Source organism: Ictidomys tridecemlineatus, chromosome 9 (genome assembly GCF_052094955.1).
Source record: "Ictidomys tridecemlineatus isolate mIctTri1 chromosome 9, mIctTri1.hap1, whole genome shotgun sequence".
Taxonomy (NCBI): Eukaryota; Metazoa; Chordata; class Mammalia; order Rodentia; family Sciuridae; genus Ictidomys; species Ictidomys tridecemlineatus.
Window position 1 is genome coordinate 27,366,668 of NC_135485.1, and position 26,422 is coordinate 27,393,089.

The following is a 26,422-nucleotide window of genomic DNA, read 5'->3' on the forward strand; positions in this document are numbered from 1 at the left end:
AAAACAATGCAAGAGATAAATAATAAGCAAATACAATATAACAGTACTGAAAGACAGGAACTGGTGATTATCAAAGAACAGCCAAGATAGCCAGAAGAAGGGAACAATTCTGGAGGACTGAGGTGACCTGGGGGTGCTTCACATAGCAAGATGGATTTAAGGATGCTTAGGACCCGGAGAGGATGACGGAGGGACAGTGAGTTCCACACAGGAGGGGCGATAGGAGCAGAAACTGAAGCAGAAAAGTACAAGGTGTGTTCAAGAAGGGATAATGAATATACCTGTGGGGTCAGAGTGGAAGATTTGACAAGGTCATACTGAAAATAAGTTTGGAAAAGATCATGGAGGGCTTTGAATGCCTCATTTAGGTCGACCAAATGATTGCAACTGTTATAAACAAGGCCTTCTGTCAGAGTTTCATCCAGAGAATGTGATCAATTTTATGACCTGAAAAACACAAGTCAGGCAGACATTCAAACCAGAGACCCTTATCATATGACTAAGCAAATGAATCACTCATCGATCGGTATTCTTGGAATGGCTATAATTGACGATGAAGATGTGGGTATTTAGTTTATGATTAAGTTCATCTCTCTCTTAGTAATGAGAAGTCATTGGAAAATTTTAGCAAGGAGAGTCATCAAGTTTGTTTTTAGTATCACTCTCTTGCCATTAGAAAAAGATGAGTTAAGCAATGGTAAATGAGAGAGCTACTGAAGAGTCCATGGAAGAGATGGTGAGGGTTTGATGTAGATGGAGGCAGTAAGGGTGGCAGGAAGAGAACAGAGTTGGAGAGATTTGGAATTTGGGACCAACAGGCATTGGTGGCAGAGTGAATGTGTATGGGGCTGGGAGGCACGAGGACCATGGGGGAGAGAGGGAGTTGTGGAGGGGGTCTCTCTGGGACCCTGGTCTGAGTTATTGTTTTGTGATATAACATAGTGTTTCTTTGAATTTACTTTTTAGGTGTTGTTTGAACTTGCATTTCTTCTCCATTGGAATTCCAATAATTCTGAACAAAAGCAGATAGATACCTTTGGCCCATAAAGGTAGCTTATGTGGAAAGTGCTGTTACTTTTTAAAGCCATTCAACAAATCAAGAGAGATATACAACACTGTTAGAACTTATATTACCTTCAGCCTCTTCTCTTCTTCATTTCACCCCTAATAGACTCTAAGCATAATTATTTCTAGACTATTCTAACAGATTTTTTTTCCTGTTTCCTTTTCTTTTTGCCTATAGACAGAAATAGCCTTTAGGCCTTTCTGACAAAAAAAAAAAAAAAAAGAAAGAAAGAAAGTTACTGGAAAGGCCTGGACAGCTACAAACATCTTCCTCTTAGGCCTTACCACAGTGTAAGAAATAACCACAAAAGCCTTTCCTTTTAAAACATGAAAGGGTTCTACTAGACATAACCCAACCCGAAAAAAAATTGGGAAAAGATTCTGTCAGCTGTGAAGACTCCACCATTAATTGCTTTATCAATGTCCCTAGCTTGCATTCATTTATTCCTTAAATAGTTTCATGAAGCAATACTGAACTCATCCTAGGAGAAGGGATTACAGAATTGAATGAGGTATGTTTCCAGCACTGAAGATCAGCCCCAGAAGGAGAGAGCAGAGTGCCATGGTCAGGGACACTACCACAGAAATCTCAACATTGCCCTAGTGGTTGATTATAATTCTCTTTGCTTATAGACCTATTGCCAGCTCTCTTTTCTGTTCTTGGCCACCTTTCTCACAATCATCAGTATGTTTTTTCCCCCCAAATCAAGCATTATTTTATCAATATTCTGCTAAAGCTCCTCAATTGACACTGAATGTCCATTGTCAAAAAATAATCCAAGGGCTGGGGATTTGGCTCAAGCGGTAGCACGCTCGCCATGCGCCGGGTGCTGGGTTCGATCCTCAGAACCACATAAAAATAAAATAAAGATGTTGTGTTCACCGAAAACTGAAAAATACATATTAAAAAATTCTCTCTCTCTCTCTCTCTCTCTCTCTCTCTCTCTCTCTCTCTCTTCTTTATCCTCTTTCTCTCTTAAAAAAATTCAATTACCTGGGCCCTTTACAAATGCTCACATCTTAGCCCCAAGATCTTTCCATACTATATTTGCCCAACTAATCTCTTGTCCTGGTTCTACTTAAGATCTTACTTCCTTTACCCATTACAGTTGTGACCACCTCAGAGGTTCTTTCCATAGTGGCTCTTGTGACAACATTAACTCCACACTTAGCTCTGCTATCACCTCTTGAGAAGAAGCCCTTGACATTCCCAAGAATAATTAGCAAAATTTGGTTACATATATCACGCTGTATGTATAACTAAAGCACTGTCACTGTATTAACATAAGGTCTATTACAAATTTTATTTATGTAATTAGGTAACAATAATAAAAAATGATATTTATTCTCATTTCCTGCCAGAAATTTGACAACTGATTTACTGAAAGTGAGTGGTTGAAGAACTTGAGGCACAGAGACGTTTTCCCCAAAGAGAAATAGCTGGAGACTGGTGGCAGTAAGGGTGGCAGGAAGAGAATAGAGTTAGAGAGATTTGGAATTTGGGACCAACAGGCACACTTTGAAACCAAGTTGGTCTGATTTCTGTGGTAGTGCCCTGACCATGGTACTCTGCTCTCTCCTTCTGGGGCCGATATTCAGTGCTGGAAGCATACCTCATTCAATTCTGCAATCTCTTCTCCTAGGATAAATTCAGTATTGCTTCATTAAACTATTTAAGGAGTAACTGAATGCATGCTAGGGACATTGATAAAGCAATTAATCTATTGACAGCTGACAAAATCTTTTCCAAGTTTTTTTTTCTGGTTGGTTTATGTCTAGAAGAACCCTTTCATGTTTTAAAAGGAAAGGCTTTTGTGGTTATTTCTTACACTGTGGTAAGGCCTAAGAGGAAGATGTTTGTAGCTGTCCAGGACTTTCCAGTAACTTTCATTTTTTTTTTTTTCAGAAAGGCTAAAAGGCTATAAGCCAAAAGGAAAAATTTTTAAAAAAGAGAGAAAAAAAATAAGCAGAAAAAAATTCTGTTAGAATATTCTAGAAAGAATTATGCTTAGAGTCCATTAGGCAACTTGAAAGGTCTTCTGTATAGGAAGCATAGTCTATGGGTGAAATGAAGAATAGAAGAGGCTGAAGGTAATATAAGTTCTAACAGTGTTGTGTATCTCTCTTGATTTGTTGAATTGCTTTAAAAATGAATAGCACCTTCCGCATAAGCTACCTTTATGGGCCAAAGGTATATGCTTCTGTCAGAATTATTGGAATTCTATGCAACAATTTTAATCATAAAAGGCATTAACATATATGGAACACTTGATGTTTGAAGGGCTTTGTTTAAGTTCCTATCTAGTCCTCATTGCCAGTCATGTGGGGTAGCTACTGCTTTACCCATTTGGCAGATAAAAAATGTACCACCAGAGACACCAGTTTAGAAATAAGATTTCTTTCCTTGGCTGACTTCATATATGTTCAATATGTATCTTCTGAATTGCCCAGATTCTTGCTCACTTTATGTCTGCAGCCATCACTGGATGTACCTTCCTTCTGTCTGTCCCAGTTCCTGAGATTCTTTGGGTTTTCCTGAATTTATCCATCTGGTGACCAGAGTCCTAAAGCTGTCTCCTTTTGTGACTGAGCTAGCTCATCAAGGACTGAGAGATGTATTTATGAACTCTTCCCCTTGGCAAAACCATAATCAGATTGAAGGCTTAAAAGGAGTGATTTCCTAAGAAATAAGCAAATGAAAAAAAAAACAGAGAAGTAAAACATAAAATTGGTTGTACAGTAATATTGCATGGGTTTAAAACAAAAATCTAAGCCGAACAAAGATATGGATCTACATTTGCTTCCCAAACATAGTCACTAGTTTTATTTCCAAGGAGACCACCCCAGGTTGGAACTTCTTGCTCTGAACTTTGTTTTTATTTTGTTCCTCAGTAATCTTTTCTCTATGCAGAGGCACTTCCTTTTATTGTGAGGGCCAAGCATCTCTGACTTGCCTCCAGGAAGTTGTAAGAAGGTCCACAATGACAACAACAACGGGATATTGGATGATGCTGGTGTCTTTTAATTTATTTATTTAAAAGTTGTGCGTGTATGTGTGTGTGTGTGTGTGTGTGTGTGTGTGTGTGTGTAAAGACTTCAGTACACACAAAAATAGAGTAAATATGCAATGAACCCACATGGACCCATCTTTCATCATTTTCTGCTGTGCTTACTTCATCAGATGGCCTTGTTCCTTCTTGTGGCAGTCTTTTAAAGTGAATCACAGACATATCAGTTTATCTGTAAATACTTCAGAATACATTTCTACGGGGTAAGAACAAAACAAAATGACCACAGTTCCATTGCTAGAATCAAAAAAATATTTAGTGATTACTTCTTAATATCTTCTACTATGCAGCCTCTGTTCTGTATTAAACTACTGACTCAATTTCTTTTTTTCAGTTGATTTACTCCAAAGCAGTATTCCCATAAAATCTGGACATTACATCTGATTTTTGTGTCTCTGCCACTCTTCGTTGAATTCTCCACGTGGGCCGTGTCCTTTGCAGACATTATTTTTGCCTACCTCTATGTACACTGCACAAGTAGGAACCACCTTTTCTGTTTTCCAGTTAGAGAATTCCAGAAGTATCTAGATGGCTTGCCTCAGCTTGCAGACCTCACAGGAGCGGAGGCGGACTGCAAAGCCATTCCTTTCATGCCTACCTTCTCCTCCTATTCTTTGCGCAAGCCAGATCCTTGCTTACTTTAGGCCTGAGATGTTTACCACTATGTCGTGTTGCCTCTAGCATCCTTTGCCCCTTGAGGGTGTTCGGAAATTTAAACTCTTTCAAAGAACCGGTTAGGAAGGGTGGTTGGATCTTTTTGAAACAAAGGTTTGGAATGGAGCCTTGGATGGTGGTTTCTCTGTTTATTTGGAATTTTTCAGCTCTCGAGTCAGAAGCAGGCTTCCTCTTTCAGCTTCGTTTGAAGGCTTAGCTACTTAGGAGCAGCCTGATAAACTTTCCTGTCCTGTTCATTTGGGGCACAGAAGCTCTTACTTCATTTTCAGAGCAGAGGTCACAGCCATTCCTATAGCAGGGAAGGACCTGCTTTCTCTGGCTCAGGTTACAAGTTTATATCCATTACTTTCTGTTGACGACTTATCACTCAAATGTCCTTAAAAATGCTGTCTTTAGAGTTTTGAAAGGCAAAGATGTTTTTCATTTGTGTTTACACTGAAAAGTATCATTCTCAGAGAATAAAAGAGATGCTCAGTTATAATGCTCTTCCCCAAATTTTGAAATTGCATGTACTTTACTTATTTTTTCTAAGGGCAATATATATATATATATATATATAATAAAAATAGATTCACATGATGAGACACTTGTTCTCTTAATCCTTTCTCTAATCTTTTGAGTAGATAGATCTCAGGTTGGTGTTAATGTATTTTTATATCTAACACTTGCAAAGTTTCCTTTTTTTTTAACAGAGAATTGTTCTGAAGTTTGGAAATCTTGGCTGATAACAAAACTTACTAACACTTTTTTAATGTACTTATGTTTAGCATTTTCTTATATTTATACAAGTGGAAATTTTTCCATTTATGGTAAAAATACGAGATTTTCTTTTAAAACTATTAATATAGGCAAGAAATAGTATTTTTAAAGAAAACATGGAGCAATAACAGGTAATACCTTGAGCACATATTTCATATGATGGTCTCCTTGAAGTTATATGATATAACTCAATACCTTATCTGAATGTCTATTAAGCAGGTACTATTATTTTTAAAATGAGGAAACTGAGGAACAAATAGCACACTTTGCTAAAGATCACAGTTTAGTGAGTTGTCTGAATAGGAGCTGAGCCCTTTGCTTCCTTCTAATCCTTCCTTCAAGGCCAGAATCTGACATATGAAAATGGGGAGCATAATTTGGAGGTGCTTGCTGGGATGAGCAAATGGAGATTCCAAGTTATACCATCGCACATACTAGTTTTAACTTACAGATAAGGGATCTGGATACTTAAAGATGGTTAAAATGTAATGTGCATCATTTTGTATGTATGATTTTGGTCAAGTTATTTTCTCTCTCTAAACTTCTCTCATTTGTAAAATACGCATAAGTACCATGGACACGCACACACAGAGAGACACAGGACTATTATTTATTAAGTTCAGGTCTTAGTCAGACCTGGATTTTGCTATAAATTAGCCATGTCACCTTGAAGAGGTTACATCAGCAAAACAGGGATGATACTACATCAAACCATTGTTATGGCTTTGGATGAAATAATGTAATCACACATGTGTTCTCACTCAACTCTGAGGTAAGCGCTCATGCTCATTTGATTGGTAGTTTTGTTGAAACCAGAACTGTAGCACCATTTATGCTACCATTAATTTTTGTGCCAGATTATTCCTTTGATCAATATTCTATCTAGATTGTTTACAATGCAGAGCCATTAAAAATTCTGCATGAGCCACATTATTATAAAACTGAGAATACAGTTTATGATTATGATGCAATAAATGCACTCAAGTTAAGCAAATGGCAACTACTACTTAGTTAAACAGGCCTCTATGCAAAAATAAATACACAGTAGAGTGAGCAGTGGAAGCCAGGACTTACTGACCAAATGCACCTCCTAAAAGTCCATGTTAAAGATACACAGAAAGATAATGATTATATGTACTTTCTCTTTCTACCATTGATCACATCACTTTCTCTTGTTTGTCTTCTAATATAAAATAAGAGACTGTTTACCAGAACAATCTATGATACATGTGTGGGGTGGGAGAGGTGTGGGTAGCATTAGATGAAGGAGTTGTTGCCACAAGATATTATAATAATAATCTGAGAAAAGATCTGGGTGCATGTGCCCTAGGGTAAATGATAAAAGTAACAACAGCAGCCTGACAGTTTTTGTTGTTGCTAGTTGTATAAAGCTGTTGTTTTGTTGTAATACCATGTGGCATCTGTGCTAAATGATGTTAAAATTATCAGAAAGTCCTTACCACATCACTGGACACAAAAACTGTTCCTGTGATAGAGACCTCAGGAACTGTGGTGATGTTAGCTTGGGTCATGCCAGCACCACCCTAAGCTCCTGAAAGCACATTACAGTGAGGGTGAGTCCTAGCCCCAACTGAAACACTGAGATTTTTCCAGGCCAAAGCATTTTCAGGGACTAAATGGTCAGCGGTGGCTGAATCCAGGACTGTTCTGAGACCAAGGGACGGAGCTGTCTCCAGTGCTATGATGTCATGGGGACATTTTGGTCCTGCCTTGCTCTACATAAAGTTTTTTAAATTTCATTTATTCTAATTAGTTACATATGACAGCAGAATGCAATTCAATTTTTATAACACAAATAGAGCACAATTTTTCATGTCTTTGGTTGAACACAATGTAGAGTCATACTATTCATGTTTTCATACATGTAATGATGGCTGTCTCATTCCACTGTCCTTTTACTCCCATACCCCCTTCCCTTCCACCCCCTTTTCCCTATCTAAAGTTCATCTATTCCTCCCATGTTCCCCTCCTCAATCCCCATTATGAATCAGCATCTTGATATCAGAGAAGACATTTGGCATTTGGTTTTTTGAGATTGGCTTACTTCATTTAGCATTATATTCTCCAACTCCACTCATTTGCCTGCAAATGTCATGATTTTGTTCTCTTTTAATGCTGAGTAATAGTCCATTGTGTATATATACACCACATTTTCTTTACCCATTCATTTACTGAAGGATATACTTACAAGAGTACCTTTAGTTACAGATGGATCTTTGGACCAACATCTTAGAAATTAGGGTTGGAAAAAGCCTCTCTGTCTGCAAAAATGACACTGTTGTTCTAGCAAAACCTGTGTGGTTAACAATTAGATGACTTTTATTAAGTACACATGTGCCAATAACTGAACTAAGTTGTTTCCTTAAAAATGTATCACAATTTCTTTTGCCCCCCTCCATCCTATTAATATAGTACTTTTTAAGTTTTAATTGCTTCGTAATATTTGTGTGTATTTATAGGGTACAGTGTGATGCCAAATTAATTAGATAGAAGGATTCAGTTCTAGTGTTCCATAAAACTATAGTCTGCAGCAATTTATTATGTTTCACAATAACTGGAAGAGTAGAAGGTTCCCAACACATAGAAATGATGAGTGTTAAAGGAGATGGAAATGCTAATTACTCTCATTTGATCATTACACATTATGTACATGTGTCAAATCATACTGTACCCTATAAATACATACAAATACTATGAATCAATTAAATTTTAAAAAGTACTATATTATATGGTAAATACACATACCAGTAATGTAGTCACTTACATTAATGTAGTTACTTACATACCATTGCCAAGTATCATGTTCTGTACAGAACTGTACATCCTGCACTTTTATACAGTACTTTTTTTTACACCATCGTTACCACAGACACTGAACAACACGTGCACAACAATGGATAAAAAAGATCATGCACTACGTATTTTATTTCATTTAATGCTTACAACAAACCTAGAGACTATGTAATGTGATGTAATGGTTTTAAAATTCAGGAAACTGAAGCATGGGTTGAATCAGAAGCCAGGAACTGACCAAGTGAGCCCTCACATGGTCAAGCAGAGTGGCACTGGGGAAAGATTAGCTTTGCTGCTCATGCCTGCTTCTGCACTCTGTTGGCGTCTCACAGGAGAACTAGCACTTTTGAGCTGAAATATTCTCAGCCATCATAGAGGAAAACAGGAAGTGCACTCTTGCACACTCTGTGTATATGGAAGGCAAGTGAGATAACTAACAAGAAAGGAATTTTTTAATATCTCTGAAGCAGGATCAATTTGGAGAGTATCATACGTGTCTGATAAGCATTTAGAGAAATGCCCAGTCTGGAAGGTTATTGTATGGATGCTGAAGTGCAAGCTGGATCATGAAATTAAGCTGAGTCTCAGAGATATCCAGGCGTATGATTTAGGACTTGACAGACTCTTTTCAGCAGGCCGCTGGGACCTTACCTAGAAAAATGCTGAATATGCCCAAGTCAGTTTGTGGGGTTGCACGCAGCAACAGATAAAATTGTCACTCTAGTTGAGTCCAACTATAAAATTATCTACGTAGTTTTAAGAATAGGAAGATTATACTGGGGTGGCATGTAAAGAATAGTGAGTAATTAAAGGAATCCTCACAGCAGGACCGGGAAAGCTCCTGGCACCCATAACAGCCACTTCCAGTGTGAGTGGTTCTTTGGTTTCAGTGTTTTAATCACTTCCAAGTAGATGAGGCCTGTGTTGCTCTTAGCAGTGTAAATACAACACATCTATCAACATCTGGATTACTTATAGTTTTATTATTTATAGATTTCTTGAGAGCTTTATAGTGAGGGAAAAAGTGCGACAGAAGCCCCAGTTTCCCTCTTTATAAGGACGATGTGTATCGAGGACACAGCTTGCAGAGAGCTTGAGAGCCACATTTTGATTTGCCCAATGAGCCACCTCCTTGTGCACTAACATGTTGACAGTGGCATTGAAGAAATTGTATTCTGCAAATTAAAATGTACAATATTAACATGAAAAACATGTTATTGAGAAGAATAGCAAAGTTGAGTAGAGGTAACAGAAGGGTGCCTTCTAATTAGAAGAAGGGGGCGGGGAGGGCAACTAAGAAAACTTCAGACTTCCTGCGGAGGAAGGCTTCCAGAAAGCCACGTGAGGACACTGGGCATGTGGGCGAGGGAAGACGGTGGAAGGACAAGCAGAAGCCTTCTGTTTGGCTTGGTGCTGACCCTGGACAAAAGTGAGTTTCAAGAAACAATGTGCAAAGCAAGATTAGTACACAGACAAAAATTGTGCACAGAGAAAATCATGCAAACAGAGAACTGGAAGGGGAGAGAGTAGACGGGTAGTAAAAAGAAGGGAAGGCAGCATTGAAAATCCCCTATGTCTGGGCATTCAAAAGCACCTGTGCTACCACAGTTTATTCCCTCTGTGGTTGTATGTCAGATGAAGTGCTTACCTCAATTTTCATAGATGAGAAAAATAATCCATCTAGTAAATACTAGAACCACTCTCAGTGCATTAAGATGCATCTGTGAACAAAGATGGACTGACAGGAGAAACAATTAACATAAAGAAAAGATAAAAACCTGGCATGTACCTCTTGCCCCAGGCTCAGTCCAGGTGATATGTCTTCTGACAGGAATGAAGAGTCTGCTGTCCTGTTTAAATTGATAGTCATCTCACAATTCTGAGGCACATCGTTGATGCCTCAAAAATGTAATTATGTTGCAATGCTGCAATGTAGTATACTTTAACTTCTACTGTTTCCTAATTCCAACCTATTAAATCTTCTTAAAGGAAGTTTTATATGGTTCCATGATTATGTAATGTCTACAAAAAATGAAATTCAGATTCAACTTACTTGTACTGATTGCTCAGCAGGAAGCAATGTGACGTACACTAACATAGCAGTTATGTCCTCCTTATCTCATACTTTGAAGTAGGCTTTTAAAAAATATTCTGGGACTGGTCATGTAGCTCAGTGGTAAAATCCATGCTCAGCATGCATGAGTCCTTGGGTCTGATCCCCAGCACTGAAAAAAAACAAATAATTATAGGTTTACAGGAAGTTACAAAAGAGTATTTTTTGCCCAGTTTCCTCAGTAGTTTCATCTTAACATAACAATAATATAGTATCAAAGCCAGGAGGTTGACGTTGATACACTGTGATATGATGTGTGTATATAATTCTGTGCAACTTTACCAAATGGGTAGGTAGATTCATGTGCCCACCACCACATTCAAAACACAGGACTGGTCCATCACCACAATGATCTCTTTTTTGCCACCTCTTTCTAGTCATGTTCCCAGATCAGTAAGTACCAACAATCTCTAATGATCTGTTCTACATCTTTAAAATTACATAATTTCAAGAAGATAATGTAAGTGAAATCAGAATAATGCAAAGTTTTGAGACTTGAATTTTGTACTTGGCATAATGCCTAGTGGCCCTTGGAAAACGAAGTTAGAAGCTATTGCATGTAGCTGCGATTTGTCCTTTTATTAATTGAATAATATCCAGGATTTTGAATATGTCATCAAAAACAATTTTTACAGTTTCTAGATTTGGCTATTACAAATAGAGTTGCTATGAACATTTGTCTGCAAGTTTTTTGTGATGTGGTTTATAACGATCATTTAAGAGAGATTTAGAGATAAGTGTTCCACAGTAACACTGCTCTCAATCACTTAAACTGGTATCCAAACTCAGATGTTTTTAACTTATCTCTTGTGCTGTTTACACCATCCCTCATTAAATGAGAATAAATTGTTCTGCAGATAGTGTAGAAAAGAAATGATTATATATGCAATTATTTCTTGATAAAATATTTGGTTGAGAATAATATATGCTCAGTGCCTTGATTGTTTTTATCAACTTGTTCATTGAACATTCACCTGTTCATTCTCACAAACTATTGTTCAATTAACTATCAGGTACCTGTTCTGAGTGTTGAAGAACAATGACCAACCTACTAGAGATTTTACCAAAACCATGTTTGTGGCATAGAGATAGTTTGCTCTATGTTAGTTGGCTTTAATAGTTTTGAGCTTTAGTTGGGAAATGTTTGTTCTGAGTTCGTGTGAGCACTCTAATAATATTCAAATGTGTATTCTTAAATTTAAATTGGGTTGCTTTACTTTGCCTTATCTTAGGAAAACAATTGCTGAACATGCATGCACAAATACAAGATCTAATTTTGCAAGATATGCAATTCAGTGCTTCTTCTAAGTAGGGGTGAGGTTCATATGGGGTTTTATTTATTTACCAATAAATAATTTCTTCTGCTTATTCTCTGTCCCTCCCAATAGCATGAAAAATTAATCAACCGTCCACAGAGTACCAAGAGAATTTCTAAAGATCCTCTAGGTAAGGAACATTTGCTCCGTACTCATAGTACTTTTTCTCCTCTCATATTTTATGTATGCATGAATCCTTCTACAAAATAGACTGGAGAAAGTGACTTTTCATTTAATCATTAAATTTTATCATGTTTAATAAATGAAATTTTCTTGCAAAGTCATGTACATATAAACCAAAATATCATTCTCAAATATGTATGTCATGAAATTTGTACTGAAATCTATAAGAAATATAAATCTTTTTTTATAATTATACAAAATAATGTGCATGTATTTTATTTTTTATACCTTTATTTATTTATTTTTATGTGGTGCTGAAGATCGAACCCAGGGCCTCACATGTGCAAGGCAAGCACTTTACCGCTTAGCCACAATCCCAGCCCCATAAATCATTTTTATTTAGAAATATGAATTAGATAAATAACAAATAATTTCTTAATTTGGTAAATAGACAGCAACAATTCATTCTGAAATTTTGACTATAAATTGTAAATGTTTAAGTGTGGTCAATTCAAACCTACATTTGTGGTAAATAGATTTAAAGAGAAGTATATATTGGTATGAATCCTCAAAGAACATATTTTATATTTGGCTGTGGTTATGCATAATATTCAGGGTTATGTGCAGGAAAGCAGGTTGGTGTATTATGCTGATGCATATTTGACACCTTTATTCTATTTTAGCCTTTAAAGCAATTCTTTCTGTGATGTTAATAGCTATTAATGCGATCACTTGTCTTCAAAAGACATCAGTGGATGGGTTTTCACTACTTTATCAGGCTCACCATGGATAGCACAGAATTCCAATCAGAGGTTACACTTAGGGGTACCAGAAAATGCATAGACTTCACTGAACTACATTAGAATAGAACAGGAATTAACTTTAGTATTACAATAACAATACAGCTGCTTTAAAAGAGAAGGAAAATGATATAGAAAAAAACAATAATAACAACATCAATAGATGAAAGCTTGGCAAGTTCATCATTGTTCACTTTTAAAGAAATTGATATTCAAATAAAAGCATAATTACTGCTCCTGTCAATAATCACTGGGTGGCATAAGAATACAATGATTCTTCTTATGTGTGCTATGAAGTCCTGAGTTGCTATCATGTCATCAAAGCTTCTATAGGAAGGTTGGTGGTAGATAAGGCTACATATTTTCAGTACGATAAAACTATTAAACGTTTAAATGCCAAGTTTAGAAGTTTAGACAATAGGATAATAAATCTTTCAAAGATTTATTAATAGGGGACTAACAAGATCAGATTGGATGCAGAACGGTTGTGCAGAAGTTGTGTGCAGAGGACAAAGTGAGTCAAAACTGATAGCAAGGATATAAATTAGAATGTTGTACTCCATCCAGCAAAGACAGATAGGGTATTGTGGTCATCAGTTCTCATCTCTGTGACAATATGCCTGAGTTAATCAACTTAAAAAAAGGAAAGGCTCATTTTGACTCACAATTATAGAGGTTGTAGTCCATGATGACTTGGCCCATTGCTTTTGGTTTGTGGTGATATAGTACATCATGGCACATGGTGGAAGATGCCTGTTCACTTCATGGTAGCCAGGAAGCAAGTAAGAAGGTACCAGGATCCCAATTTCCAATTCACTGGTAAAGATTTTGAGAAAAATGAATATTGCAAAGACTATTCTAGGATTTAGGAAAACAAAGTTAAAGATGAAGAGATAACAGATCTGGGATATTTCACCTAGAAGCTATGGTCAAGTAACTAAGAATTGATGAATTCATTGGTAAAGAGAGCAGAAATAGAAGAGGCCTGAGGTAGGAAGCAGTAATTTAGCAGCACCAGGAGGATGAGTCAGACAAGGGCGAGAGAAGGAACAGTAGATCTTGGGGAGAACATGAAATTCAAGGAAAGAAGTTAAATGTTTTGTGGAAGTCTAAGAAGATGCAGGCCAAGATTCACTTGCTGCAAGTAGTAATTAAGAATTCTCTAGGAAGGTTTGAATAAAGGCCGAAATAGCAGTTTTTATAAAGGTCATAGAATCCCTAAAGCAAGCATGTAAGTGCTCAGTAGATAGTGAGGAACTTGAGGCTTCATGGCACATTAGACATTAAAAGATTTTTATGATTAAAAAAAGAAAAGGGAAGAGATAGCACAGTGGCTTGATATTACAGCATAAGGGAACTAGAAGACCTGAACATGTTTATAAGAACCATGGAAGGACCCACAGTGAGGAGGAGATTGAGGGACAGATGTAAAGGGAAAATATTGGATGAAAAATGCAGGGTGGGATGGAATCCAGCAAACACAGAGGGAAATTTTGTAAGAAAGTACTTTGGGAATGAAAACAAGGTTATAAGAACTCAAGCAGAATGGCTTTGTGTAAAGTGGGAAAAACAGATTTGGGCTGGGTAAAACAGGAGAGTGAGACAGGAGAAAAGATTTTGTTTTTTGCTATGGAAATTTTGAAATTGTGATTAGAAAAATTTTAAATGGATTTGTGAATGCTAAGGGCTCAATAGAATAAAATAGCATAGTGTTTAGTAGGCACAATAACATATTTTCATAATTGGGTAGCTGGAGTAGTTCAGCTACTACTGATCAACCTTCAAAACAGAGGCCATTTGGGGACACTCAATATCCCCCAACCTGCATGATTAGAGTTGACAAATTGACAATAATGACAATAAGGCTAAGGTGGATAACATGTTTTAAGTTGGATGCATGACCATATTTGATGTATATAACTGATCTTTAGGAGCAGCACTGGCAGAGTATGTAAGACCCTACAGGGGCGATTGAATGACAGGAGGGATTGCTCTACTAGTGATGAGGACAGAGAACATTATGCAGAAGCAGAGGAACAGAAGCTGTGGGAGTTTAGCGGGTAGTAGTCAGCAGTAATATCGAGAAGCTGAGGCCATGAAGGAGGCATAATTCTGGCTGATGATGAAATGTGAAGAATAGCTCTGAAAGTCAGTTTCTAATTTGAAGTCACAGGACCGGTTACTGGAATTAATAAGATTAATGAACCATGCAGTCAGTAGCATGAATGATTATCAATGATGGCTGGCCATAGATAATGTGGATGGGGGAGGAAGGCCCACCTAGGTAGCATAGACATCTAAGTGAATGCATTGCATGATGGTAGAAGAACAATTATTTGAAAACAAACAAGGATATTTAGCTCCTTCCTTTACATAATATTCACAGATAAGCAGCTTTATAGTGTAAAATCAGAGCACAATTTATATGAGGAGGTAGGTGGAAGGGGTAATTAAGTAATAGGGGGAAGACATGGAATTCTTTGCTCATACAAGGCCAGGGAATGAGCCTGAGAGTAGAAGAAAGTATGCAGGCTAGGTCTGATATATGGAAGGGAAAAGATAGTTTATGGCTTGTATATGGAAGAGGAAACATAGAGGGATACAGGGGATTTACTTAGAGTGATGGCTTTGAATTATGCAATGAAAACCATAGAAATACCAGATGGAATCATGGATTAGGAAGCAGGCAGGAGTCTCAGGTTAAGGGGAAAACTATACAGAGAATATAGGATATATTCAGAGGAGATGTGTTCAAGTCAAAATAGTCCAGAGGTCCAGAGGAAATGTTGATGTAATGAACTTTGCCCAGAATGCTCTTCGGGTAGTGAAATTGGTGAGCTGTGTATACACACACACACATACACACACACACACACACACACACACACACACACACTCACACATACATGTGTATGTGTATTTGCATGAATATGTGAGGACCAGCTAGCTTCTAGCATAAATTATTCATCACTTTAATAATAATAAAGATGAATATCTTTTTGAACCTATGAAACATCCTTTGACACAGTACTACAAGGCTAGGAATGGCAAAGGACCTCCGGTGTCAGCATTCTTAGAAGATGCCATGTTTTGCCCCGTGCTAGTCCTATTCAATTAACTGTGGGCCGGAAACCAAAGAAACATTTTAACAAGTCCTTATGGTTCTCAGGTACATTAAAATTTGAGGAGCATTTCTAGCCCTTTACCATAGCTAGCAGGCTCAGATGATGACCTCAGCAATGGCAGGAATTCAAAAGCTCTCAACTGTCCACCTGGGTGGTCCCACACTTCTCTGCTGCTCAGAAGCCAAACCAGAGGGCTAGTATATTCCTGTGAGCAGGTGTGAAGGGTTGGATTAGCACATCCCTCAAGCAAGCTTCCTAACACTTGGGTGTTCTGTGTGTGCCTCCAGAAGCCCTTTGGGATAACTTGTTCCACTGGCTGGCAGAGGAACTCTCAGAAGAAAATGCTGAGGTCCTTACCTCGTCCCTCCCTCTGCGCCGCAGCACCATTCAGCTCATCAAACTCAAGCACCCTGATGACCTCACGGAGCAGATCCATGAACTTCTTTGCTTCTGGAAAAAATCTCTCCCAACTTCCACTGACAAAGTTCGCCTCCTGGCTCGTCACCTTCGCAAGATGGGCAGGAGTGATCTTGCAGGAGAGTTCAAGTTCAAGTGGGAAAATAAAGTGTTCACTGAACCCCAACAGTGGTTTGATATGGAACCTGAGTAAGAGCTGGTGACTCATCCTTTTGCCCTAGAAAAAGCCTCATGGTTTAAAGACTGTTTCTGTCAAGGTTTACTGAGAATTTTTCAAGTGACATTGTTTGAAGGGGGTTTGTTTGATAGACATGTAACTGAGAAATCAATTGAAACAATGGAGAAATGTTAATGACAATAAGACATTCCTGGTTCTTCAGGCTTCTTCACTGTGAGTGACATGTTTTCTGCAACTCTGAAAGTCTTGGGTTTGGTCAAACTTCATAGCATTTGCAATAGAGTTGGTCCTATTTACATTTTAATAGCCAAGGCTGCTTGCTATGTACGCACGAAAGATATGACTACAAAATCACTTTTTAAAAATTGTTATCTATGTAAAATTAAATGTGTTTCCCATGACTCCAAGCAACCAAACCAAGTTACAGAGATACCTTGGGACCCACAGGTAACAATACAAAATAAATGGGGCTGATGTTAGTAATAGCAAGTTACTTTTAGAAAAAAGAAAAACTTGTAATAAATTAAAAATAGAAAAATTCTTTAGCTTCTGACTGCCACAGCTTCTCTTAAAAAAAAATGTAGCTTAGAATCGGGAAATATTCTTATTTTATTATTAGTGAAATGAAGCAGTGCAGAAAAAATGAATTGTAAATAAAAGAATCCAGGGCCTCTTTTACCTACTTAAAAAACAAAGTCTCATAGGCAGATACACACCTGCACACATCTTCACACACATAGACACATTTATTTCCCAGAATTAATAATTTACACATATTATTGTAACAGAAAGACAAAACAAAGTATCAAAAGAAAAAAAAGTGATCTTCTCTTCAGTGTCTCGTATGTTTAGGTAATCCTGGATTCAGTCTGATGTGGTGACATGTGCTGTTTTCCTGTGTTGGGAAACTACCCCTGAACGCCCTCACAGCCATACCCCGCCCCTCCCCATCCTGTGCACCTGATCTGTCCCGTGGGCTGATGTGTATGGATCACATCAGTGATGATGCTCCAGGCTTCTCATTGGGTTTGGCTAATGGAGAGCTGTAGCAGGAGAATGATGGCCAGACTGTGTCCCTCATCCCACAGTCCCTACTTCTCTGGAAGAGGCCCCTACAGGCCACTCTCTCCTGGGTCCTGGTCACTGGTTTTCTTCTTACCTCTTTAGTTGTAGGTGTAGCCCAGCTGTCGTCTTGCTCAGGATAACTGGGTGCTTCCTGTGGTTCCGTTGTGTCCTCTCTTTCCCTTTTAAAATAAACTTTCCTTTGATTTTCTAGTGTCAGTGTATTGTATGTTTCTCATTAAGAGCCTGACGGATAACACCTCTGAACTCCTTATACGGAGATAAGCAACTTATACATGCATATTATCTGAGAGTGGTATTCATTTATTATATATACAATTTTATACATTACTGTTTTATTCAATTATAAGCATTTTAATGTCTTTAGGTGCTTTAATAGCTGAATAATAGTCCATTTCATAGTCCTATGATTAATTTTTAGTATTACACATTTTTGAAAATGTTTAAAATGCAGTAGATTCTCTGTTATTCCTGACATTTTTTATCAACTTTATGTTGTTAAAATTCATTCATGCTCCATGTGTGGCCATGATTTCCTCATTCTCATTATTGTATAATATTCCAGCATGTGCAAGTACTAAATATCACAAATCTATTACACTGCAGATAGACATTTGAATAGATTTGAATGGGGACTACCATAAATAGTAATATTCTTTACATACTTTTTAATAAACTAAATATTAATTTCTTTCAAGTGTATTCCAAGAATGGAATGATAGATTACCATAATAAATTTAACCTTGTTGTCCATTCAGAACCACTTAGCAATTAATCTGGGACATTATTATTGAAATTCCTGTTTTATACCAGAAGGGTAAGAATGATCTACCACTTACAGCCAATCTTTGCATCTTGAATCACCAATTTCACTGACAAAACCCCATCATTATGCCAATTATTAAGCACCCAATTTTATAAATGATATAGTTCTAACATTTATTATCTAAATTAACAAAACCTAGTGTTCATGACAGTCATTGTGATTAAATACTATATTTGGAGTATTAATTCTTGGTTAGAGCAATTGACTATTTTTAAAATGTAGCTTAAATGAAAACATATAAAATGTCAGATTATATTTTCTGATGTATTTTAAAGATATAGAGACAGCTTAAAAATTGAGATAGGTATGCTTTGAGAACATAATAATCCATTTTTATAATAGCTAAATTTCATGGGAAAAATTCTATTTTTGTAACCCAGTATTTTTTTAGTGGGATTATTGGCATTTTTTAATGCAACTTTTTTTTTTTTTTTAACTTGAACCGGTTCATGAATTGCTGGCCATTCAGCATCCCTAACATTTGCCAACCAAATGCTCAAAGTACTCCCTACTCCCTCACCTTAGCAAGTACAACAAGCAAAATTCCTCATATACTGTTCTGCTCACTGTTCCGCTCACCAGGAGGGTGGGGGTGGGGGTGGGGACAAAGGGAGACTTTGGAGAACAACTATTTTAATCAACTTTTGGCTTGAAGTGGGGCATGAAAACGGATGGGAAAAGGAAGCTAAGGAAATCTAGAACATTAGAGGAGTCTAACTTAAACTCTGCAACTGCTACCTGTGTTTAGGAGGAATGTTAACTGCTGATTGCTGACTTGCTCAGAAGGATTCTCAGTGAGGAGTCTGGAGCTGAGCTATAGAATGAGCAGCTTAATTTACAAAGGCAGGCTTCCATAGAAGGGCACAAGTGCAGGGGAAGAGGAAAATACTGAATGAGGTCAGAATCATGGCTGAGCTTGCTGGGGGATTCCCTTGTTGCTTTGTGATCTAATCTCGTCAGAGGGCATCTTTTCTGCACAAACATTTTGGCAAATGTGACATCATTTAATCTTTAATTCACCCCATCTTCCAGTCTGCTCACTGGCAATCACCCACTTATTATCTAATATATTAAAGATTTACTTACTTATTATGGTTATTATTTATGTTCTGCAAACAAGTACCCACTTCACTTCACATATGCAGGATCAGGGTGCTTGTCTTTTTTGCTCCTTGATGTATTTCCTGTAACTCTGTCAGGCACTCAATAAATGTTTTGTTATTTTTATCTTTTAAGTAGGAAACTGCAACTTGGAGTTACAGTGATAGTCAGTGGTACAACCAAGGTTATAACTCAGATTATTTTATTCTCAAAGGTTTTTGATTTTTTTAAAAATTATTGTTATTTTTATTTTTTCCTTTTAGTTATACATGACAATAGAATGTATTTTGATATCAGATGTACATGAAGTATAACTTCCCGTTCTCATGGTTGTACATGAAGTGGAGTTACTGGTCGTGTATTCACATATGAAGACAGGAAAGTTATATGTGAATCATTCTACTGTCTTTCCCATTCCCACCCACCACTCTTTCCTCCATTTCCCCCTGTCTAATCTGGTGAACTTCCAATCCCCTCCCCACCCTACACCTTGACCTATTGTGAGTCAGCATCCACATAACAGAGAGAACATTCAGCCTTTGTTTTGGGGGGATTGGCTTGTTTCACTTAGCATTATAACCTCCAGTTCTATCCATTTACTGGCAAATGCCACAATTCCATTCTCCTTTATGGCTGAGTAATATTCCATTATATGTTACCACATTTTCTTTTTCTTTTTCTTTTAACACTTATTTTTTAGTAGTAGGTGGACACAATACCTTTGTTTTAGTTTATTTTTATGTGGTGTTAAGGATAGAACCCAGTGCCTCACATATGCTAGGCAAGTGCTCGATCTCTGAGCCATGACCTCAGCCCAATACCACATTTTCTTTATCCATTCATCTGTTGAAGGGCATCTAGGTTGGTTCCATAGCTAAGCTCTTGTGAATTGAGCTGCTATGAATATTGATGTGGCAATGTCACTATGGTATGCTACTTTTAAGTCCTTTGGGGAATATTCCAAGGAGTGGAATTATTCATAGAATAATTTGAGGAGTATTGGTATGTTCTTCTTTGAAGGTCTTGTAGAACTTGGCTGAGGCTCCATGTGGTCCTAGACTTTTCTTTGTTGATAGGCTTTTGATGGCATCTTGAATTTCATTGATTGTAACTGATCTGTTTAAATTTTCCGTTTTCCTGTTTCAGTTTGGGTAGGTTATATGTCTCTAGATATTTGTTGATGTCATCATGATTCTCTATGCAGCATGCCTTTCAGTTTAGTCAGGCAGTGTCCTTTATCCCCAAATGCTCCATACCTAGATACACCTCAGGCCTCCAAAAAGTATGGGTTCCTTCAATTCCCTATCCCTCCACTTTGCTCGCAGAGGGATGGCTCTGACTGGTACTTCTAGCCTGGCCTTGGCTGCAGCTCTGACACTGGGGATTTCTTCCTTATTTTATTATATCCAACCTCCTGAATCCCTGATCTGCTTTGAATGTCCAGTTTTAAATTCCAGTAAAGTCCTCCCCTTTTTTTGTTATTAATCCACCTTGCTGAGAAGCTGCCTGTTTGCTTTCTTGATTTCATGCCACAGAGTAGCTAGGAAAGATACCTCCTCTGATCTGCCAACTTGAAAACCCTGAAACTCTTTTTCTTCTGTTGCCATCCTTCTATCCCTTGCCTACCCCCAGTCCAAACCTCCTCACAAGTCTTTTATTTCTTTCTCTGTTCAAATATTTGAATAAAAAAGATTTATTTATTTATTTATTTATTTATTTATTTATTTATTTATTTATTTATTTATTTATTTTTAGTTGTAGTTGGACACAATATCTTTATTTTATTTATTTATTTTTATATGGTGATGAGGATCGTACCCAGGGCCTGGCACATGCTAGGTGAGCGCTCTCCCACTGAGTCACACCCCCAGCCCTCTGGGAGTTTTTTCAGGTTGCGGAGTTCTTAGGATTGGATTTATTGCCCATGACATCTTATTTTTTAGTCCAGTTATAACATTTCTCTAAACTGTTCTGTCAACTTACCTATTTTTCTCCAACCAGTTTGTTCATTCCTTGAGGACAGTGCCTTGAGTTTTATCCATCAGTAAATTTCCAACACCTTGCACAAGGCCCAGCACACAGTAGATAATAATTCTTGGTTGAATTAATGCACAAGTAACATCTACACACTCTTTCACTTTTCCTGTGTCATTGTTCTTCTGGAAGCAGGCCTGTGGGGGCAGATGTCATGCATGAAAGGGCAAAAAGTTAGCTCAGATTGTAAAAATCTGCCATGCCATTCATCAAGCCAGAATAACAGACTTAGATAACACCAGCTGCAAAGTTAATATAAGTCAATATTTCCTCCAAGAACACACTGCAGCTGTAAAGTGTGCCCTTCTTTGAGTAACTGCTTTTGTTCATACTGAAAAACTTTATCATCAAAATGACTTTCACAAATGTTGCTGTTTGGAAGAAATATCCCTTTCTTGCCTTCAGAGTATCGCAGTCACTTTGACACAGAAAAGAATTCTTGATTTAAAAACCAGGTGCAGAGCTTCAGATAAAGAATTTCTGGATACAACATTGCACATCTATCTCAACATTAATGTTTCCAAAGAAATGGACTGTGGATCCCTTCCCACTGCCGACCTAACATTGACCCCTTTATACCAGCTCTGCTTTGCTTTGAGCCTGTGGAGACACTAAACTCCACCCTAGTTAGTACTATATTCTAAAATAAGCCTTTGCCTTTGTTTAATGACACAACCACCATTCTCCTAGTGTACAGTCGGGCTTATTGCAATGAGTCAAAAACTCAATTTTTTTTTTTTTTAAATTTTGGGTGTGTCCCTTTTGGTCCTTCCTTGAATGAGACACTGATGTTATCCTTTGATGGGTGGTTTGCCCAGTGTTTCTCAAATTCATGGCATATTAGAATCAGCAGGAGATGCCTGGAAATAATCAGAGAAAATCAAATTGAATCAGTCTAGGTTGAGGCCCAGGAATCAGAATTACAACGCTGCCTAAATACAGCCAGAATTAGGAATGATTTTCTTTGGTCACATGAACAAAGAGCAATGTGGAATAGGTGCTAAAATTCAGTTTTTCAGGATCCAAACTCTGCCCTCCACATCAGAAGCTTTGGCTGTAGTCCTGAGGAGTCTGCATGGTCAGTGACTATCTTAGGTCATGTGTACACTCAGGAAAGCTAAAAAAGGACATTCTTGACTTTATTTTACTTTCTGTCCAGAGCACACTGTCATATCTCTCTCTCTCTCTCTCTCTCTCTCTCTCTCTCTCTCTCTCTCTCTCTCTCTCTCTGGTTAGCCCTAGACCAAAACTAGCAGGAGAGAAGAAAGTGATGCATAGAAAACTGTGTGTCATGTTGAATACAAAGGCTTTTCTTTGCGAGTCATCATTTGTGAGGATTTATCTATTCTCAAGAATAAGCAGGGTGGAGTCAGGAGCTGAGGCAGGGAATTGGAACAGCTGACAAGGAGAAACACTTTATCCAGTCCTCTAGGACAGAAGAACTCAGACTTAGTAAATAAGAAAAGTCTACCATATTACAAATATGAACCGACTCCTCAGGAAGCTACTTACTGAACACTCATCAATGTGTTGTGAATTAATATTTTGATCACTTCTGTCATTGAAAAAATAAAATTGAGGCTGGGGATGTGGCTCAAGTGGTAGCGCGATCACCTGGCATGCGTGCGGCCCGGGTTCCATCCTCAGCACCACATACAAACAAAGGTGTTGTGTCCGCCGAGAACTAAAAAATAAATATTAAAAAAATTCCCTCTCTCTCTCTCTCTCTCTCTCTCTCTCTCTCTTTCTCTCTCTCTTTAAAAAAAAAAGAAAAAAGAAAATTATACTCCAGTTTCTGTGTGCTAAAAACTTAAAATGCACCATGATATTCTATTCTTTTTGAGATTTATTTTAAAATATGCTGAGGACATTAAAAATTGGAAGTGAGACGAGCCTTGCTCCACTGAAAGTTTCTGTGTGTGCCAGGCAACCTGAAACCTTTCTTTAAAGATAGTGCAAATGCCCAGATGTAACCACAAGGGGGCCTCTGTGTCACAGATAAAAGTTAAGAATGTTATCAGGATATGAATTTCTTTACGTAGTGAAAAATCTGTTTGTATGATCCTTTAAGTAAATTATGAAGTCATTTTAGAGGGGATAATTTTACCTATGGTCAATAGAGTACCAATTTAATAATACATTATTTTGTGGCTAACTACTGCTCAAAGATCTGAAATCTCTCCCATTTGATATGAAGAAATATATATATATATATATATATATATATATATATATATATATATAAACTGATGCAATTATAAGGTCTTTATATTGCACTGTAATTTGCTTTTTTAGTCAAGGTAATTTAAATGATAATGCAATGTATTATTTATTATTGGCATTCCATGTAAGTTTTTTGAAATTGCCTGGAAATATGACTAAAAGTTCAAGCTATTAACTCTGCCTAATAGCTAGCAAACTACAGCTCTACAAAATTAAATCTTGCAATGAGAATTTATTCCTAAACTTCCTAAGCAATGGATCTTCTTTTGTGTCTTTCTTAAAGTAGGTTTCATTATTCGTTAGTATCTACTGTCAGAGGCCCTTTGCCAGTTTTAAATTCCAAACTATTGACTCCGAAATCAATATATTTTTGACTCACTTCACTTTCCATCAAATGCTATTGACTGACCTGATTTCTAAAGACTTTCAATTTTTGAAATATTTTGAACAGGGATATTGCCTTAGTTTCTCATTAAATAAAAGTGGCTCCCACACACTAAAAAATTAATTTCTGATATAGGATTATGATTTTTTAAATGATCAGGTGATATTTTTCAGGCTATTATTTTCTGTTGTGATTTTATAATAATATATTTAATGAGATAAATTAGAAACAAAGTCAGCTATGTCCCTCCACAACACATCTCAAAAGCACATAAACTAACCCAATAAAAATAATAAAAGCAAGGGGCTTTTTGGAGGGCAACTTATTCATATACAAGAGACTTCTCAGCACCGATGGAGGTTAGCCCATTCCTGAGCATGCTCAGTTCAAGATCATCCAGCTTCATAGATTACAATTTTTTAAAAAGGGGGGAGGGGTTGGCAGGAATGCCTTCTGGGCAGAGAATTTAGTCAATAAGATTATTATTTCAGGTTACCTAGAAAGATGGCTTAGGCTCTGGCTAGTTTAGATCAGTTCCTGTAGTTTTCTCTGGAGGGCCTTGTCTTAAATAAACAACTGGAAAGATTAACTATTTTTTTTTTAGAGAGAGCTTGTTGCTGAAAGTTTCTGCCTAGTAGCTAGCAAACCTTAAAATTAAACCTTGCAATGAGAATTTATTCCTAAACTTCCTAAGCAATTGATCTTGTGTCTTTCTTGAAGAGGGTTTCATTATTAAGTATTTACTGTCAGAGGCCCTTTTACCACTTTCAAATTCCTTTTATTTAGCTTGATACATTGTCTCCATTCAAGAAAATAATCCTCCTTTCTCTTGGTTCTTTTAAAGTATTTTGGGATATAATTACTTTTGGAGTCAATACATTGTTTCAATTAATATCTCAAGTAGTGTTTCTTGGACAGACTTGTTCTTGTGGAGTCTATTTGGGGTTTGCAGTGTTTTGCATAGCATGTTAAAAAAAACCTTAAAATGCCACTAGTAGACATTTAATAAAATGTTATACTCAACATTAAAGAAGTTATTTATCTAATTTATATTATCTCAGAGAGGAGGAGTCAGTCTGTAGAAGACTCTGGGGTCACAGCCTATAAAATTTCATAGTTTAGGCTGTGAAGTCACTGCCCTGTGATAAACACAAGAGCATCAGCATTAGATTCTGGTCAGAAGTCCCAAGTGCCTAATTCAGACTTGCAGACTAATTTGCCATTGACTTTGGACAAACTTCTTATACTCTTTTCTCTTAAAGATGAAAGAATTGGCTATATTTGAGAGAGAAAATATATTGCTTAAGTGTTGTTATTCTTTAACCATCTGCACATTCATCCATACAGATAGCTGGTCTTGACATGAATCACTCATTCATTTACTCAAATTCAACCCAGAACCTCATTCTTAAACTCAGGCATTTCCAATATACTTATGAACAAACTGAGCTATAATGTAACATAAGATAAAACACTAGTCTTGGGATAGATGAACTCCAGGTCATCTCTTTCTAGTATTTCATGATTCTCGCAAGTGTCTCCTGTGCAGGATTTGGCTTGAACTCCCACAGTGTTCCACTATACACCATTTCTTGACTGTCCCTCCTTGCCTGCCCTTCCTTACTGTGGGGCATAGTTTGCTCCTGGGCAGAATGAACTTCTAGGATGTAGGTTTCCAAATGTTGGTGTGCATTAGCATCTGTTGAAAATACAGATTACAGGAACTCAGTTTGAGTACTGATTTACTGGGTGAAAGAAGAGCATTCAAATGTTTCATTCTAACAAGTTTCCAGGTTGTTGTGTTGCTGCTCTTTTGAGGATCATGCAGAACCCCAAAACATTCTTTCACTTGGAGTTCACAGGTCTCCAAGGCATCTGCAGATAGATTTTAGGGTGTGTATGAAAAAAAAAAAAAGAAGGTAAGTAATTCCATCTGCATTAGTAGTGTCTGATTTGAATAGAAATAGAAGACATTTTCATATTAGTTCACAATTGTTTCAGATATCTTGAAATGTGGTTTAACCACGTCACTTCTTTGACATGATATTGGTTTTTCATCTCTAGATTTGGTGAGTTTGTGTATTATTAAAAAGACCACTCATTATATCTTAATGAAAAATGTAATGACACTATATTTCAATGTAATGTTTCCTTTGTGATTTCATGAATTCTATTTTTCACATTGAAAATGTTATTCCAAATATAATTTGTAGGCCTTCTCCATTTTCCCTGAATAGTTTTTGGAAGGAGATGCGAAATCCCAACCTAAAGTATGAGAGCAATAAAGATACTAATGCAAGTCTTATTCCACCCATGG

At 37.1% G+C, this 26,422-nt stretch overlaps 1 protein-coding gene across 3 annotated transcripts in view; it reads left to right on the forward strand.

The window, feature by feature from the left end:
- Nucleotides 1-17,734, forward strand: part of Dthd1 (death domain containing 1) — a 60,994-nt gene extending 43,260 nt beyond the window's left edge. For all 3 annotated transcript variants that reach the window (XM_005319901.4, XM_040292550.2, XM_078021177.1), the window contains 2 exons: nt 11,883-11,940; nt 16,146-17,734. In XM_005319901.4, the coding sequence (XP_005319958.3) occupies nt 11,883-11,940; nt 16,146-16,468 (381 nt within the window). In that variant the 3' untranslated portion in view covers nt 16,469-17,734. The remainder of the gene's footprint in view (nt 1-11,882; nt 11,941-16,145) is intronic.
- The last annotated feature ends 8,688 nt before the right edge of the window (nt 17,735-26,422 follow it).